Source organism: Harpia harpyja, chromosome 14 (assembly GCF_026419915.1).
Source record: "Harpia harpyja isolate bHarHar1 chromosome 14, bHarHar1 primary haplotype, whole genome shotgun sequence".
Classification (NCBI taxonomy): domain Eukaryota; kingdom Metazoa; phylum Chordata; class Aves; order Accipitriformes; family Accipitridae; genus Harpia; species Harpia harpyja.
Genome location: NC_068953.1, coordinates 38,195,601 through 38,213,959, shown reverse-complemented (window position 1 = coordinate 38,213,959; position 18,359 = coordinate 38,195,601). Strand labels below are relative to the sequence as shown.

Here is an 18,359-nt window from a genome sequence, read left to right as displayed (position 1 = left end):
TTTAACAGAGAAGTCCACTGGAAATGAATATAAAAACCCAATACCACATCTAATTGTATTGCTCTATACATGGTTATAGGCTAAAAGAGGAAAGGTGGGGTTTGCTTGGTATCTTCTCTCCCTTAAAAGAAAATAAAAAATTGTACATATCAACCTAAATGAATGAAAAGTAGAGTACGCTAGATATGTAAAACAAACAAGTAGTTAAATAAGTAGATGTTTGATGAAGACATTAGCAGAAATGAGTACAATTTTGACATACAAAACAGCTCGTTCAGTCTCATCTGTTGCAACTTGAGCTTGCCACAGTTGTTGCTGTGGAGTTGCTTGAAGTGTCAGCAGATCCCAAACTGAGGGAAATTCTTTTACTTCCCAGTTATTTCTCGGAGAAGACCATGTAGGCCAACATTCAGATGAATCCTGTGTGTGTTGTAGCCAGCTCTGGATTGACACACATCAGCTGCAGATATCCTAAATGAGAAGGTGCACATTTTATCCAGAGGAAACTCTGAGGAGTGTTATGGTCATTTAAATAAAATATTCCAGTTTAAAATCAAGGGTTATCAAAGTTATCTATAAGAAGCAGCATTGAACAGTGGCAGGAATTGCACCTGGTAGATGAACAACTGCAGCTTGAGGGTGGGTTATTTATTTCAGTTTAGGCTGTTACTGAGAAAAGAGAGAAAGGGAGCAATTACCTTGTGGTGTTTCTTTGAAAATACATCCTTAAATAGTCCAGTAGTGTGGTTTGGTCATGCTGCCGGTGTATTGGTACTGCTCTGCAATCAAAGCGGTGATTTAGTCCTAAACCTGGCTGGTTGAAATTGTTAATGTTAATTATTTGTAGTGTTTACAGAATTGACAGCACGCGTGGCCCTGTTACCTTGGGTACACAAACAGTGGGTGAAAACTGAGAAACACTGCAAAAACCACGAAAGGTGAGATTGGAAATGAAGGCACGGTGATTTGTTCAAGGTGATAAAATGAGTTATTGGCAGAGTCCCAGTGAAACTTTAGACTGAGGGAGCAATCTTGCCTAACTCTTCAAATATGCAAATGGCTCCACATCCTGTAAGAACTAACACTTTCCAAAAATACACAGTATTTTTATTAGTAACTATCCATAAAGAGCTTTGCTCAAATGTAGCACGTTTGCTTTTGAAATAAAATTATTGCTCTCCTGTTATTATTAAAGTCAAATTACAACATATTGTTGCAGGCTCTGCTGTTCTTGAGGGATTTTTATCCTGCATAAGGGTTCAACTTATGAATATTTACATTAAGAGGACAACCTGTACAGGGTTCTTTTGGTGCCTTTACATGCATTTTTACTGCCTTGGGTTCTATATGTGTGTTTTGTTTAGGGTTTTTGACTCTCTTTTTTCAAGGAGTGGCCATTTAAAAAAAAACTTAAATCTTTTTAAAAAAATGAAATTCACTACAGGATTTTAAGGTTATGTCCATCATTTTGCAATATGTAGTTATGGTTCGAATTTCTTTCCAATAACAAAATCTGTTTAAAAGTAGTTAGCTTTAAACTCCTTGTGGACAGGTAGAGATATGTTTGGCTTTTTTCCTTCTTTTTTATAGTGTGAGTCTCATGATCCAAATGCATGCAGGGTTTTTTTTCTTTACATCCTCCCCTGAAACACTGGTATCTGATCTGAACTGTGGGGCTCCTGCTTAGGTCTATAGGAGAGGCTGCCTTCCTCTGCGGACTCACTGCTGTGTGTAATGCGTCAATAAGGTCTGTCACGCCTTTTTAGTAGTTGTTTTATGAGAAAGGAAAAGATCAAATTGTTTCCTCTACACCAAAGCATTTAATCATGAAATGAAAATGGGAGGAGTGTTATCAGAATGGATTTTATGACTTCCTTTGAAAAACAGGCTCATGGTCAGAACGTGTTTATCAGTGTATTTATATAGTCATAATCTATTCAGTGCCCATCAGTGTCCATTTTACATTAGAATATAGAACCAAATGAATGCTTAAAAATCATAATCAGTGAGGAGTATTTAGGAATTTGCTTGTTACGTATTTTTGGTGGGCTTTTTGCAAGTAGTATGCATGGAGTGAAGAGTAAATAACAGTTCTCATTCCCAGTGGTAATGTAAATTAAGCTAAGGCAATTTAAAATTAAAAAAAAAAAAAAGCATTTTGCCTGCCTGCTTTAGGCAAAAAATGTCAGCATAGAGAAATAAGTAAGCAAGCGTCTCCATTTCATTTAATGCTTTTGTTTGGGGGAGGATCTGTTCCTCAGGATGGGGGATTGCATTTGGTTTTTTAAGTCTGCTAGAGACAAAGTTGATTCAGAGAGCAGTGTCAGGTTCTCGTCCTCAGCCCTCTTCCTTCTTTGAGGTGATCTAGGGAAATACTTGTGTGAAAAAGTAGTTAGCTGATTCAGGATGATAAAGCAGCAAAAAGGTTTATAGTACTGAAAAGAAGCGGATAACTATGTCCAGGTTGAACTCCTTGAAATGGTTTCCCCATCAGTTCAGGTCAGTCAATACCCCCCTCCCAAGGCAGGAGTGGGAGTTGCTCTGGTGGGAGCTGGGTGCTCCTCTTAGCCCGGCTCCGTCCTCCAACTGCACCCACAGCTTGATGTTGTCTGCGTCCCCTTGGGCAGCTCACTTCAACTCGTCCTTGTTTCAGGCAACAGTTTCGCGGGCAGCTGAGACCATCTAAATGGCTCTTTATATCCCAAGGGGAAAGTCTGTAGTTCTGCCACCTCCGTTGAACCAGTTCTGGTGCCGGTCATACCCCTTCAATACCTTCACCTCTTTTGTAGCCTGCCTGGAAAGTTGCATGCTCTTTTTTCTGGACTAACGAGGCGAATTGGCTTTGGGGTCTGGGCCATAAAGCCAGTATAGGGCTTTATGTTTGTATATATGTAAGTACAGCCAGTTCTACAACATGCAAGGGGCACGTGGGAGAGGGGAATCTCTCCCGTTCAGCAGACACAAACTCCAGACAATGTTGCCTCATTTTGCCATCAGTCATTGATTGTGTATTATAGTCAAAAGTAGTTGAAATACTACAGAAGTTAAAAGCGTTGGCTTTAATAAGACCAGTATATAAGCGCATAGAGAAAAATGCCCAGGGTTGAAAATTGCTGGCAACTTGGAGGTTTCTTTGGCCAAGTAGAGTGGTGAAACGAGACACTAAGATACTGTAGCCATGTGAACATGTCGTTTAAAAAAAAAGAAAGAAAGAAAGAAAAGTTACTGGAAAAATACCATTATCAAAGATTCTACTATTTTTCTGTCTATTTGGGTACCAAATGTCTTTTCTATACAACAGTAAGCATTACTAATGGATTTTCAGTTAATCACAGCAAGTAATGTATAAAACACTGCAATATAAACCATAAAAACTCTGTACATTTTAATTTCTGAGCCCGTTGTCCCTGATCTGTAATACACCACTGTTACACAGTCGTGCAGGCATGAGGCAGCCTTTATGGGGGTCAGTTCCTCAGCAGATGTGCTTTGCATTTCTGAATGGTTTGTGCCATTTTAATTCTAGAAGTAATTTCAAGGTTAGTAGGCTTTATGTCCAGCTGGCCACAGTTGTGCTTTCTTGTAGGCGTGGGTCTGAATGTTCTTGTGTGTTTTCCTTTTCTGACAAATTTCCTTATATAGCAAAATCACACAGGAAGTTCTGCAGTTTAAGTTATCTCGTGGAGTGCAATTTTGTATACAACTATTGATACAATTTTGAATTTTCTCTGAAATATTAAATTTTGTTGTCTTTTTATGGTCATGTCAAGCAGACATAGATCTGTGTCTTGCACCAGGTAAATGGAGGTGCTGGTGGTTGTCATTATAAAATCCAGGAGATTCAAGAAAAGTATGTTCATTATACACAGCAGAAATTAGTTTAATACACTCCTCTTTCCATGTCTGCTTATTCACTTTTTCAGTTTTGCATGAAAGCACCTCTTAGTAGAAGAATAGGAGTCTGATAGATTTCTTTTAATTAGTTTTTCCAAGGGAAGGAAGTAATTCAGTTATTACAACTGATCTATTGAGATGAAGTACCGACTTCAGCACTGTGGCTATTTGTCCTACAAGAACTTATTAGGGCCAGTTAATGTGTTTTTCTTTGATTATGGTATCCTGCAGGGAACTACTAGGAATAACAAGATGATGTCCCTTCTGTCATAAATTTATGAATTAAGCATTTGAAGAAGGACGACAATTTGATACGAGTAAAAACACAGGGGAAAAAAATAGGAGAGGAAGTAAAATTTTAAAGGATAGTTGTATAGCGTGGACTTACTAACTTTATTTCATGCTTATTACACTGCAACCAGTTACTGCTGTATTTTTTTAATACTATGAGGGAAAGTGTACAGAAGAAAATCAATGGTTTTAGACTATGATGCTTTGAAGTATCATAGCTTCTTGATCAAAGTTTAATCCTCCTGTTCCGAAGCAGGAGGAATGATACCATATACTAAAGCTCAAATTTAGGAAAATGGTGCATTACGTAAAAGTAAGAAAAACGTTTGAAAGTCTTGATTACCTTTCCGGAACCAGTTAAATAGCAATTTAAGTGAAAAATATTCCTTATTGAGTAAACAGTTTTATCTGAATACCCCAAGTCAAAGTTAATGTATTGGTACCTCAGATGCATTTTTTTCTTACGGTATACAGATAAATATTAAAGGTGGTTAGAGATCTGAATGTCCTAGGTCATGTTTTTTCCAACAGTTTTTTTGGCAAAATACTAATTTGCTATTCTTAGTTGTTGTAGGTCTCTGTTGATGAAATCAAAGATTTATTTACATTTAAAAGCTATAATATCTCCTCTAAAGTCCTTATAAAGAGGACTTTCTTTTCTTCTGCAATAGTATATATTAACCACTCTCTAATGCCCCAGGTTCCTCGGTTGTCCCCATAACTGGTTCCCATTGGCCAGGTCTGTCTTGTTCTCCACTTGCTGCATTATCTGTCTCCTCTGAGGGTGCATCTACATGAAAGTTTCCATTTCCATCAGGAGAGCACTCGTGAAATTTCCCACTCATGCCTGCTCCTCACCCATTGAATTGCATCTCAGAGTAGTCTTGGATCTCGATGTCTTTGGAATGAAACTGAACTAGAAGATGCACTCCAGCCCCTGTTGGGTGTTCAGGGTAAGAGCTAGTCCAAAGTGAAACCTATAGAGTCCATATGACATGGGTGCTGGGCTCTCAGAAGCAGCTGGTTCACCCTCCGGTGCCTCTCCTGCTGCCTTCCGTTGTAGATGCAGCCTCAACCACAGTTCAGAAATCCATGATGCTCTCATTTGACAGGCACTGTAACTGTGACTTTGTGAGCAGTTAAATATGGCCAAGAATAGGCCAAATATGGCCAGTAACTAGTTCTAAAAGTGTTCACGCATCTTAATTTCATACATCTTAATACTACCTTCATGAGGTAGGTTGTAGCAGTGGCTTACTCGTTATGCATACGAGGTAGCAGAGGGAATTGGACTTGTCCCAGGTCACTCAGATAACAGCGGCAAAGCTGAAGCAAATAACATTGCTATTCCACCTTTCCTTTGTGTAGTATATCCAATGGTATAATTGGAATGTTATTGCCCAAAGCAGGAGGGAGCTGTGAATACGCCAATAATGTGCCGCAGGAGGAAAAAAGGAGGAAAAAGGAAATCTAAACCAGAGGGGCTGAACAACGTGGAAAATATTTCTAATAATTAGCTAACAAGTAGAGCATTTCAATTACTAGTTTTCAGGTGTGGCATGTTTGACAGAGTTGTTTTTAAAAGATCACATCAGCATCCTGAAATGATGATGATAGAATAGCACCACAGACACACATTCAAATCATTTGTCATCTCACCACAGTGAATTACGCTAATAGCAGTGGGGGTCATTTTTCCTACATGATTAAAAGCTGGGTACCACATTAGTGTAGCAAACTGATAGGCATCGGTAGCCTTTGCCTTTTAGACTTTACCAGCCTAATGTTGGTGAAATTAAACATTTTGCTTTTGCCAGTGAAGGATTCAAGTTATAGAACTCACCGATGGTTATTTGTTTGTTTGAGTCCAACTCCTTGTGGGTATTCACATGCTCCCCAGAACCTTGGGATAAAATAGTGGCAGTAGGTGATGTCGGCCCAGAAGAAACCCTCGAAAGGAGCAGCTTGACAGAAGGGATTTGAGAAATTAGCAATCCAGATGTGTATCCCCACGTCTTCATTCTGCACAGCAAAACGAGCTGGGAACCTTATGGTTTGCAAAACATGGGTCTGCAGAGAGAGAGAGAGAAGAAATCTTCTCTGACACTGAGTCAGTGGGCTTTGTGCTACGGCTGTCTTAGCTGCGAGTTTTGGTGTTGCACCTGGGCAGCACAAATGCACGATGCTACTTGTTGGAATCCTGTATAAAGTATACGTACCACAGGTAAAAAATGTTTTTAGTGGAAGGCTAGGAAAACCCTACTTTCTCATTTTCCTGCCTTCCTCACCCTCTTGGTGGATTGCTGGGTGTCCTGCAGTGAGTGGGCTTCAGTAGTCGAACGTTACCTGTATTTGTTCAGTAGTTTAGACATCCTTCTGTTGCCTAGGTTACTACATAAGCATTAGAAAAATTACTGTGTGAAGCAGAAAAAGGACTGCTTGAAATATTTTGCTTTGTTTTTAACTTATTTTTATTAGCTTTCAACCTCGTTAGATGCAGACAGATAAATCAAGTGACTTTCCTTGTCTATTGATCCAGAATTTAAATTGTATTGCAACAGTTCTAATGTATCCTTTTAGCAACATTTATTTAACCTCGGTCTCCCCCTCTCAGCCCCTGAACTGCAGTGGAGCCGCTGTTTAAGGAGTGATTCATTTTATGTCAGCTGTTTTGCTGAATGATTTCTTTAAAATGCTATTCAAGACAACGTGCTATATCTCGACTGTACAGCCTTTGTGTGATGCCCAATTGAACAAGGACTTTTTCTTGATCCCTTAGAAAAACACAAGCTCAGAAAAACTGATGTATCAGCAGTGGTTGAAAAGATAAATCTGTTGTATATATGTCTGGCATGCAACGTCGTTCTTTTTCCGTGTTCTTAACATGTCACTTGCTGAATATGCTTATTTTACTTTTTTTAAATGAGGTTAATGTGAAACTGTGTAGGAATAGGCCTGCAAAGAATTTTCCAGAGTATAGTTACTTTTTTAAGAGTGACGAAATTTATGTTAGAAAGAAGAGAGTTGTTTTGCATGTTACTTGTTACACCATGCTTAAAAGCTTGAAGTAATAAAGCTGCTCCCTTATTGGCATTAAAACTAATTTTAGTGTAATTACTCATTAACACAGCTCGGCACTGCTGAGCATTCTGCTCACACGGCTGTGTACAAATCAGTTTGTAATGGTACTCGAGGCATTTTGAGGAAGAATGGGGGGAAAAGGAAAGGAAATAACCTAGTCTTCTAAATACGTTCCACAGCTATCAACAGTACCAAATTGCTACCAAGCTGATATTTAATTGCAGCTTTCAGTGGGTGAGTTTTCATGCCTATTCATTGCTTACCTTACTTGTACAATTTACAAGTCCTTTGTGCTTTTATTTGGTTCAGTTTATTTTTCTGACGCCACTAGTTTTTTGTTGTGTTTGACCGATCTACCTATAATGCTGTCAGAAGGAATATTTCTGGTTTTGAGTCTTGGCGAGAGGATAAAACTGGGTTTCTGTTCATCTAGGAAATCTTGGCAGCTCTCCCAGACTCTTCATCTTGATGCCTGCAGGTTCTTCAAGCACTGTGTGCGGATCACTTAAGTAAAAGATGGATCTTTTTCATTACATAGGAAGACAAATACATGAGTATGTGTGATGTGTTTTAGATTAAGCAGATGAATTTTAAAAATTTATCAGGGGAATAATTTTCCTTAAAGAAATTCCAGCATTTTGTTTCAATTTAATTATTTAAAAAAAAAAAAAGCATCCTTTGTGTCAAGAGCATGTAATCTGAAGCAGATCACCCTACCAATTACCTACAATATTACCAAGACACGTAAGAGAAACCAAGTATTAATGTAAGGTGATGGAAAATAACATGGTTTGCAATTTGAGTATGAACAGGTCTCCCAGCTCTAAAAAGACAACTCCTGTACTAGAGAATGGTAGTCTGATACTGTTCTTTGGTGTTTTGTTCTTTGTAAGTTCATACAGTAGCAATTAATCTCCTGCAGTCTTCCTAGAGTTAAAATGAACAACTAAAGTAGCAACTGCCTGTTGTGCTGGATGTGAAGTGTTGGTTCTTTTTAAAAAATGGAGGCGCTTCATATGTTAAGTAGTTTAAATAAATGTGTGAAGCAATCAATCAAAGAGTTCACCAGAATGGTTCAGAAGATGCTACTTCAGAAGGCATTTGGCTATGCAGCTGTAAAACACAAGTTTGTTTTTATAACAGCTTCCCTACAGATTATTCCTCAAACTGTTTCGTGGTTTTAAATAATATTATTAATGTAATTAGCTAATAGAAGGGTAGGAAATTAAAGCTCTCTGCAAGAGGAAAATATTCAACTGAAGTATAAAGTGAAATTTGAAATGAAATGGGAGTCAATCCAGCAGGCGCTCTGGGAAAGAGGCTGAAAACTACAGGCACCAAGGAGGTTTTGGCAGAGTGCTGTACCTTGTTCCTCAGTGGCAACACGATGTGGAAGGAGTAAAGGTAGGTGCAGTGAGTAAGTCTCCAGTCCAAGGGAACTATTAGCATGGGCTGGAATTTAAACGTGGGAGAAGCCTGGCTGATGTAACCAGGACCATAAACGTGATACTGAATTGGCACTCTAATTGTCGTTTAGGAACAGAGAGATGATAGTTGGGAAGATCCCCTGACCCCGATGCAGGGCATTTGTCAGTGGTGAACTCTGAGGCTCCCTCCAGCCCACTTCTCCAGTCTGTCAGGTCTCTTTCTGCCCATGTATTTTGCTGCTCCTCCCAGTCTGGTGTAACCTGCAGACCTGCTACACGTGCTCTCTGTCCCATCATCCAGGTCACTGAAGAAGATACAAAACCCTCTCTGGCCCAGAAATCAAGCCCTGGGTAACGCCACTCATTTCCTGGGCTGCCGGTTAGTTTTCACCCCATTCACCACAACTCTGGGACTCTGCTGGGCCAGCCAGCTCTCCCCATGCCCCACCATCCACCTGTCCAATTCAGATTTGGCTTTCCTAATTCCACCTCTGCATGCCTGGATGGTGTTTCTCTGTTTCCTTTGGTTAGCCATCTTGGTCTCTGGTTTTGTTTCCTTTACACTTTCTGTGTTTAAGCTGGGACCAGGAGTTCCCTGTTCAGCCAAGCTGCCTTCTTGCCGTGCCCATTTGTTTTCTTGCATGTACGAAAATGGATCGTTCTGAGTTTGTGAGTGGTTTGTCTCTGAAGATCAGCGAGCTCTCCTGATCTAAGTTGCCCCTAAGGGCAGCCCATCCATGGGATTACACGTGTCCTGTGACCATGCTCAAGTTTCTTCTCCTGTAGTTCAGTGTCTTGATTATGCCAGATGCCTTCCTCGGTTTCCTCAGGATCTTAAATTTTACCATCTGAGGGTCATTTCAGCTAAGGGTGCCACTGACTATCAAATCTCTGAACAGATCTTCCTTATTTACAAATAGCAAATGTAGAAGAGTATCTCTCCTGCTGGGTTATCCAGCACTGGTGTCAAGTTGTCCACAAGACACTTCGGTGTTTACTGCTTTGAGAATGGTGGTGATGTAGGTTGGAGTAAGGTTTTAGCGGTAACTGTAAGTGCTGATAACTTTAGCTAGAACCTTTTCTGCCCTGAGATGCTGCTGTTGCTCCTTGGTATATGGTACTGTACCATTGAACAAGGGGTGAAGCTGTGTAATGAAGTATGCTGTACTGAGTAGTCTGCAGTAACAAGGTTATCCTTGGGGGCATAGGAGCCCTGTCTGAGCCCAGAAGAGCTAAAAACCTGCTGCATTTCTGTAAGAAATCTAATTATGGGAACAGAAAAATAGTTTAGATTTTGCACTGAGTGTGAAATTAATGGTATAGTCTATTGATCGGGAGGGGCTTGCTGGAGAATTCTTAATTGTGATCTGTGGCTCTTACAGTGTGGCAAGGATAATTAGGAAGATATTCTTGAGTACTTGTCTTTTTGTGATCTGTATTTTCAGTACCAAAAAATGTATGTTCCTGGTGCTGGGAGGCTTGCAGAGTCCTGTGAAGATACAGGTATCGAAATAAAAAGTCTCAATTTTAGTATGAAAGCAAGAAGGAACATGTAATTGAAATGTAATTAAATCGGCGATTGTGTTTACACCAGTAGTTGTTGGGGGAGTGAAACTTCCCCAGTTGACAGAATGGGCAATATCCGAGAGAGGAGATAAAACATGAATGAGAGCTTCAGGAAAGGTGGAAGATGCGATGGAGCAGTAAGCGGCACGCTGGCACACGGGAAGGGAGAGAGGACATTGCCAGTGTCCCCATGGAGCTGGGCCTCATTTGTGGTGGCCGTGGGTCCCCAGAAGTACACCCTTGTCTTTGTGGTGATGCGTTCAGTAGTGTTTCATGTGAAACAATGAAGTGTCTCATAGTTCTGCCCACGTACTCTTATTACATTGGGCAAATCTGGTAAGAGTAAATGGTTTGTTCTTCCACCATTGTCAGTAGTTGCCTAAGAAATAGAAATGAAAAAATGAGAGTTCTGCCAACTCAAGACCTACATATGAGATGATGCTTTGGTTGACAAAGTTTTTTTAGAATTTAAAATCAGGTGGTTGTTGATGATAGACTTCTCAGTGCAGCTGAGGCGCTCGCGGTGTGTCTGCCTGAAGGTTTGGTTGTTCAGATAATGTTTTCTGGTTTAGTCAGGTTTTTTGCGTGCAGTTTTGTCCTTGTCTGTCAAGACACAAGTCCACGTGTTCTGGTATTATGTTAGGTGGAGATGCTGCAGCTCTCAACAAAAGCTGTACTAGTCCTGAACTTCTTTCTGGGGAAAATTGGAGCCAATTTAGCTAGTTTCTGTAATTAATAAGTGAATAAATGTATTTGGCAGCACAGAGTCCCTTGTGGAAAATGTCATCGGGTGGCTGAAGCTTGGTAAATAGTTAAGAATCCAGAAAAATTCAGGGTATCCTGAGCTTTAGGGTTTTGTTACTAATTGTGCTTCCTGTAATACTCTGTGGTAATTGGGGTCCAGCTGCTCAGAATATTACTGTTAGATTTACTGGATGGATTGCTTTAATAGGATTTGGAGAACAGCTATTTGTACGTTACAGCCTGTGCTGTTAACTTGCCAACCTTTTAATGCAATAATCCCAGAGATTTATCCTAGCTTTAAAGCAGTAATACAGGAAGACGTACATGACTTACCACAAAAAAAGTTTGTAAAGCCTTCGTGTAATATGAAGCAAGAGTTGTTTATGCTTGTTAGTATCTTTGTAAAATGATGTAATATATGTTATGAGAGGGAGAAAAAGCATTGATGGAAAGAAAACAGTGACCTTAGTGAAGGTTAAGAAAAACTCTGTATTTCCACTGCCGTACCAAGTTTGTCACCACATCTTAACCATTGGCAGTAGTAGAACCCAACCAGTTCAGGAAGCAGTTACCATGTGAATTGACTTCAGTGTTTAATTGCACAACCTGCATGAGTTTGCACTTCTTAAATGAATTTTGTGTATTCGTCTGTCATTTTTTTTTTGATTGAGAATAGTATAAATTAATTCTGCATGTTAATTAAATAAAGTAGAAAATTGGGTCTGGATGTATTTTTGAATAAGTAATGCAAGTTGGGGTTTTTTTATTGGTAAACATTTGGTATTACATCTGGTTTACAAAGAAATGAAAATATTGTTTGCCGCTGGTACGTCCTCTTCTGAGGTCATATTTTATCCTCAGTTTTCACCCTTCCCTTTCCCTTGCCACTTCCATTACAATGGAGATTTGGTCTGCTTGCTCGACAGTGATGTGTCCTTTAATATTTCCCATTAGTTTCCAGTAGTTACCTTTGCCTGCATGTCAGCCTTCAGTTTAATGGCCTTTTTTGTGTGTGTTCATTTTCTTTTGTTTCCCATCGTGGTTTTGTTTATTTCTTTTGTGTTTTTTTCTGTTTTCTTTTTTTAAACCGTGGTGATGTTTGCCCTTCATATTCCCCAATGTTTGCACATGACAAGATGTTGCCATCCCAACATTACCTCCCACTTCACTGACCAGTGCCACTAATGACCATCTAGCACCAGCTACAACAGGACCATTGCCTTCAGCCCCGCGGGACGTCGTGGCCACCCTCGTCTCCACTCGCTTCATCAGACTGACGTGGCGGACGCCTGTATCAGACCCTCAAGGAGACAACCTCACCTATTCAATCTTCTACACCAAGGAAGGTATAAACAGGTAAAGATCTCGACGTGTAAAACGGGTCATGCTCTTTCATGGCTCTTCTTCACGCTAGCTTTGCTTAGAAGCACTATAAACTTTAACTCTTTCATGCTCAAAGTCTTACAGGCTGTGGAGTCCGAGGGGTTGTGTCCCCTTCCCTCCTGCACCCTGATTAGAGGAAGTGCATTTTTATTTGCTTCGTTACCGCATATACTTATTCTTAGGAGCAATGCTTGTGCATGTGTTTGACTGCAAACAGTTGCTACCTGCTTTTAGCAGACTGCTTAGAAACCAAGAGCAAGCATAGACTGTAACACCTCTTCAGGAACGCTGACACTGCTATAAATGCTGTCCACAGCGGGCACAGAAACGTTCTGCAGATAAACCATGTGCTACTGAGAGTGAGCAGTCACTTCATGCTTTCAAACCCTGTAAATGTAGCCTGATTCTAGAGAGAACCATGTGGTAGGTGTTGGTTAAATGTTGATTCTCTCCTAGTAATCCCTGTAAATAGAAGTTTCGTGTATGTGAAACATCCATGAGGTTTTGACCTATTATCCCGATGGTTTAGTTCAAGCTACCCCTTTTAATTCCTGATGGGATCTACTGCTCGGAATTACAGTTTCAAATTGTTGTGATAAGTTTGAAGAAGTTAGAGCTAACAATCATTTTGAGCAATGCTTAATTAATTGCAAATTATCTTGCTTATCAGATTTATTACTCAAGAGAAAATTATCTGTCTACTTACTGACTGGAGCATGAGACTCAAAGTCATTTGAAGAGAATATAAAACGTGCTGCTACTTATGGTGAATTGCCACTCTTTCTTAATTCTGTAGATAGACATCTTGTCCAGGCTCATGACGATTAATTGAGGCAATTAGTAACATTTTCTTTGCCTCACAACTGTTGTTTTTATACTAATTACTTACTTTGGTAATATTCATTCTTATTGGAGATACTTTAAGTGGAAAAAAGGTGGGATCTGGCCAGCCATTCTTGCTTCTTGCCTCTCATCCTTCACGTTCCTGGCTGTAACCGCTCTACAGGCTGGGTTTTTAGAAAGTAATTTGCTGGAGATGGCTTCATGCCTCTCCCTGTACTGCTGTTGAGGAAACAAAATGCATCCCCTTCCACTACATAGAAGACTATAGAAATCTAGAAGATATTTCTCTTGGGCCAAAAGCATGTGCAGAACAAAGGGTAAGAGGAATCTCATAATTTGTGGTGAATAACTTAGGAAATTATAGGATAACCTGCAGAAACTGCTGTTTCCAGTTCTTGCACAGCAACCCTCCAGGCTTGAGTTAATGTAGTCCACAGAAAGTTTACACAGCAAAGTACTTAAGCTGGTCCTTATGTGTGAGCAGGTGGTTTCATCAACTTCAATGAGATATTTGTTTGCTGAAGTGTCCTTCTGGATCAGGGTTCAGAGTAGGCTCTGAAAGCTTTTTATTAGCACATACTATTTTCTCAACTTTATCCCTCCTTTGCTTTTTGGAAGTTTGGTTTTTGGTTGTTTGGGGTTTTTTTGTTTTTTTTTTTTTGTTATGCCTCATAAAGACAGTTGGTATCACACATTTCACAGACTGGTATGAAAATACTGTGAAATCCTGCCTTTCAGCCTGAATTTAGAGAATGAGAACAATAAAGTTTAAAAAGAAAGAAAAAAAGTTCTGTTTACCATTTTGATGTTACGTGGTACTTTTTGACCAGTTGGTTGGGTCTTGTGGAAACGTTGGTTGGTTAGTGGATAAAAAAATAGATGAGCATGTCACACACACCTAAGCAGTTGGAAATCGGAAAATTTTGAAGTCAAGCTTGCATCTGCAACCCTCCTTTCTTCCTCAGCTTAAATGATTGCTTTGTAGTCCTTGAATTATACATGATCATATATCTTTGCTGTGGTTTAAGTGCATATGTATCATCCCCTCATACTATTATGTTTTTGCCTACATGTACCGTTTTCATTGCATGCATTGCTGGATCCTTTTAGTAACCTAAGTGTTGTCTCTTCCTCTCTTGTATTTGAGCAGTGATCAGACTAGGTATTCGATTTATTCACCTTTTAAATCAGGCTTGTGAAAAAATGAAAAAAATATATATAACATGGAATGGGTTAGCTTAGATATTCTGACATCTCTAAACCATATTTAAAGGGCTGTAGAGAGTCATCTTCATATTGTGAATTGTAGGAGTGCTTAAATCTCTCTGTAGTGTACGAGGCGTGCGGTTCCTGAGGTATCAGCTGCCTCAACCACCACTGATTTACGTTCCTTTTATTTTTATCTGTTCAGTGCAAGGAGATACACACAGAAACGTGGTAAGGTGTTCCTTAAGTTTGCCCTTTGAACTTACTTAGAGGACTGCAAGACAACTAGAATGTGATTTCCCACCCCGTAATCATGGGGCACTCCTGCAAAAGGCTCTTCTGTGCCCCATCTCTGCTTTATGTCACCAACTGCTTCAGCTGCCAAGAGGTGCCTTCTGCCCTCTGCCCCTGCCCCCAGAGAAATTACATACTTCACTTTTTAAACTCAGTGTCTGCTTGCAGAACAATGTTGGCCCCTAAGTTGAATGCGACAGACGATTTGGAAGCGGCAGCAAACAAGGAATTCCAGCAAAAAGTGCTTTCATCACTTGTGAAATGATTAAAGCTGGGTTTGACAGTACGTAGTGTCTGCTGAGGAGGGGTGAGTGACAATAAAGATCTGTAGGACTTGGGGGTTACTCTCTTAACAGAGAAACTGAAACTGTCCATGGAAGAGGAGCATTTCAAAGCCTGGAAATCAGCTTTGAAGGCAGCTTGTTTCTGCTTGTTTCACTGGCTACAGGATGTCACCAGCTGGTGGCATGTCTTCATGTTGGCTTGATGGTGTCACAGGCTTTGATTGAGGCAATTACGTACAGATGAAGTGGGTGTCTCGTGGCTTTATTGTCACACCTCTAGAAGAACTGAAATAATCTGATCAGAGATTAGTCTTCCTCATAGATTGTAGTTACATGGTTATTTCATCCTTGCATTAGGTACTCCAAATTGAAGACAGTTCCCCTGAAAAGGGTATGAAAATTCCAGTGTGTTGGGGGGGCAAAGGGAGGTTTGATTCTGTGAAACTTTAGACAAGCACTCAGGCAGAACAACTCCAAACTTTCAAGATTTGGACAAAAATAAAAGAAATAGCTAGCACATTGCTGGTACAAGATGGTAAATTACACGTGTGAGATATTAAAATAATATTAAACCCACAGTTCAATGTAGTGTGCTTCAAACACAGAAAATGGAGTTTAATTGTGTGTAATCACACTGTCAAAATGTCTCTCTGAGCTCAGTGCCAGGCTCTACAGCTGACATGGCTGGCACACGATACTCACTTCTTAATAATTCCCTGAAGGTTGTTTTTTATATATAAGTGCAACTTTAAATTTCACATTTCCAGTTTAACACTTGTTTCTGGTTTTGAACCGTAGGCTTTTTCCCTTAGGTACTTGATAGCTATTTTAAACCTTAAGTCTAGTTTACAAAGCTCTTTAGTTGGGGATTAAACTGGAATGAGTTAGAATCGTCATAATGTTCTGTAGGGTAATACAGTTATTCATATAGACCATCTGTTTTGTTACCTATTATGCCTACCTAAACACATCAGAGCTTGTAAAAGGTGCTCAAGGCTCCCTAAGAAAGGGCATAAATGAGAGATTCATGTAGCACTTAATTAGATTAATCTCAACATATTTTTAACATACTGTTGTGAGGGAGGGCACAGTTCCTAGTTATTACTGAAAACTGCAATACTTTGACGTGTCTTTTTATTTTTTGATAAACGTTGTCTTTCCATTAAAATAATTATGATTTTTTTTTTTTTGTAATTTTAGATGATAACCTTGGACTGCTGATGTTTGGGTTTGGTTTTTTTTCTGGATAAAATCAGTGAGTGCATTTACACTTGAGGCAGAAAATGCAATATATTTTGCATGTCAATGGGAGATGGATGTTATTCCACAGCTGTGAATCAGTTGGCACTTAGTCTGGGTTTTCAAATACCATGATTGTATCTAAGACATGTCTTAAATGAAACTATCCATTTGAAAATGTGTTTTCAAGTAAACATTTTGCACTAGCTATAACTGGAAAAGTTAGTAAGAGAAAATATTTACCTTTTTCCCTGCCCCCCCAGTCACATTCTGTGGTGGGTGTGAGATTTCTTCAGTGTGGGTCTCACTTCTCTGTCAGCTTCTTTCTTGCAAAAAATACTTTATAATTTTTAATTCAAATGTGCTATAATGATGCTGCTCATTTAACAATGGAAATTAATAAAAAAACTGAAATAAAGCTGTTTATGCAATAACATTTTAGCTCAACTTTCATGAAGGAGAATATTCTAGAAAATGTGTTTTAAATAGATCTTCAGTTACAGTAAGTGTATTGTTTCCCTCTGTATAGATATAGTGTAATAGTGCAGAAATCAACAGGGATTTCAGAATGTTTTCAACCAAGTTATGCTAAATCAACTGTACCAATTGATTTAAAAAGAAATAAATTAAGAATGGGGATTTTGGCATCATATTTCCGTGATACAAACTAAAGTGTAATGGCTGGAAGGTAGGAAAGGGGAGAGAGACTGCGGAATAATTTTGCCTGGGCTTCTGTATTAAAAATTATTTAATAGCAGCTAATCATCGGGATGAGAATTGTCTGCCCTCTGCTGTAGAGCTAAACAAAGTCTAGCAGACAAAAGGGAAAGAATTGTATTCAAAGCAGTCACATTTTCCCTTTATTTTCTCAGTGGGGAAGTTTTTGATTTCTTCTCTTGTAATAGAGTTTCTATTTGTATTTACAGGGAGTAGGTAGCTTCTTTTCAAGGAAGGACAGTATGTAGCTGTTGTTGCCCAAACGTAGCTCTGTGAAAGCTCACGTGGCAACAGCAACGTGTTGGAAATAAAGGCTGGAGTTAGTTGATGATTAATCTTTTAATCTTCCCCTCAAGCCCGAGCTTGATAAGAACCGATCAAGTTTCCTGAACTATGTTCGCCGCAAGACCGTGCTTCCACGGGGGTGAAGCCACAGGTTCCCCCGTGACTGGGGGTTGTGATGGAGGTTCACTAAACCTAGTGAACCACTAAAGGCAGTAATCCTCCTGCTTGCCTCAATACACAAAGTGTATTCTCCCAGCTGGATTACTGCTTTCAGCTTGCAAAATGTTGGCCTTTTTGCTGAGCCTGACAGAAATGCTCGTTCCCACCCAGCGTGTGCTTTCTTTGGGTGCTGGCAGACACCCCGGGGGGGTCCAGCAGCCCGTTGCTGTCTCCTTGGTGTTGCTGGAGGTGAGCGTCTTCACGCCGGTCTGATAGAAGCCTTTCTCACGGGCCCGATTCCCAGCGCGTGAGACGAGTGTGAACCGCTGCAGAGGGATGGTTTCTGCTCACGTCAGACCGAATGAGAGCAGTGGAGACACCGGCAGACGCTGCCTTTTGTTGACTCCGCTACTTGTGTGGTAATAGCATAAACGCTGTCTGCTTGGGCATATGCGAGTCAGAGCCCATGGATGTTTTTAAAAAATCTAAATATTAGGGAGGAACTAAGTAAAGTTTGGAGGTAGAAGAATACATTAAAACAGCTTCTCTGAAAAATACACAAAAAGTAGCCCCACAATATTAACAAAAATGCCTTAAATCTCACCAGGCTCTGTGTATGCCGCTTAAATATTTTTTCTTCTGGCTTTGGAGCAGGGTAACTATGTCACTATGAATTATCGCATGCTGTTATGAGAATAACAGAGAAACTACTTAGAATTTTGTGATGTCAAGTATAATTTATTCTTTTACTTCAGTGCATATTTTTTCTTCAAAGAGAAGTTACAAAATTAGAAGCCGTTTGTCACCAGCAATTTTGGCATATTACTGTTTTATTGTGTAGTCAGCGCAGTATAAATAACCACATCATTAACACATTAGATATATTCAAATGGGATACATCTTAGTAGCAATTATTCCTTTATTTACCCCTCAAAAATCCTCATAC

The 18,359-nt window shown here is 39.7% G+C and overlaps 1 protein-coding gene across 9 annotated transcripts in view; it reads left to right on the top strand.

The window, feature by feature from the left end:
- The window catches only part of NEO1 (neogenin 1), a 215,786-nt gene that overhangs the window by 149,453 nt on the left and 47,974 nt on the right, over positions 1-18,359 (top strand). For 5 of the 9 annotated variants that reach the window (XM_052807474.1, XM_052807471.1, XM_052807467.1 and 2 more), the window contains exon 8: positions 12,140-12,359. In XM_052807474.1, the coding sequence (XP_052663434.1) occupies positions 12,140-12,359 (220 nt within the window). The remainder of the gene's footprint in view (positions 1-12,139; positions 12,360-18,359) is intronic. The other 4 variants (XM_052807475.1, XM_052807473.1, XM_052807470.1 and 1 more) reach the window with 1 other exon arrangement.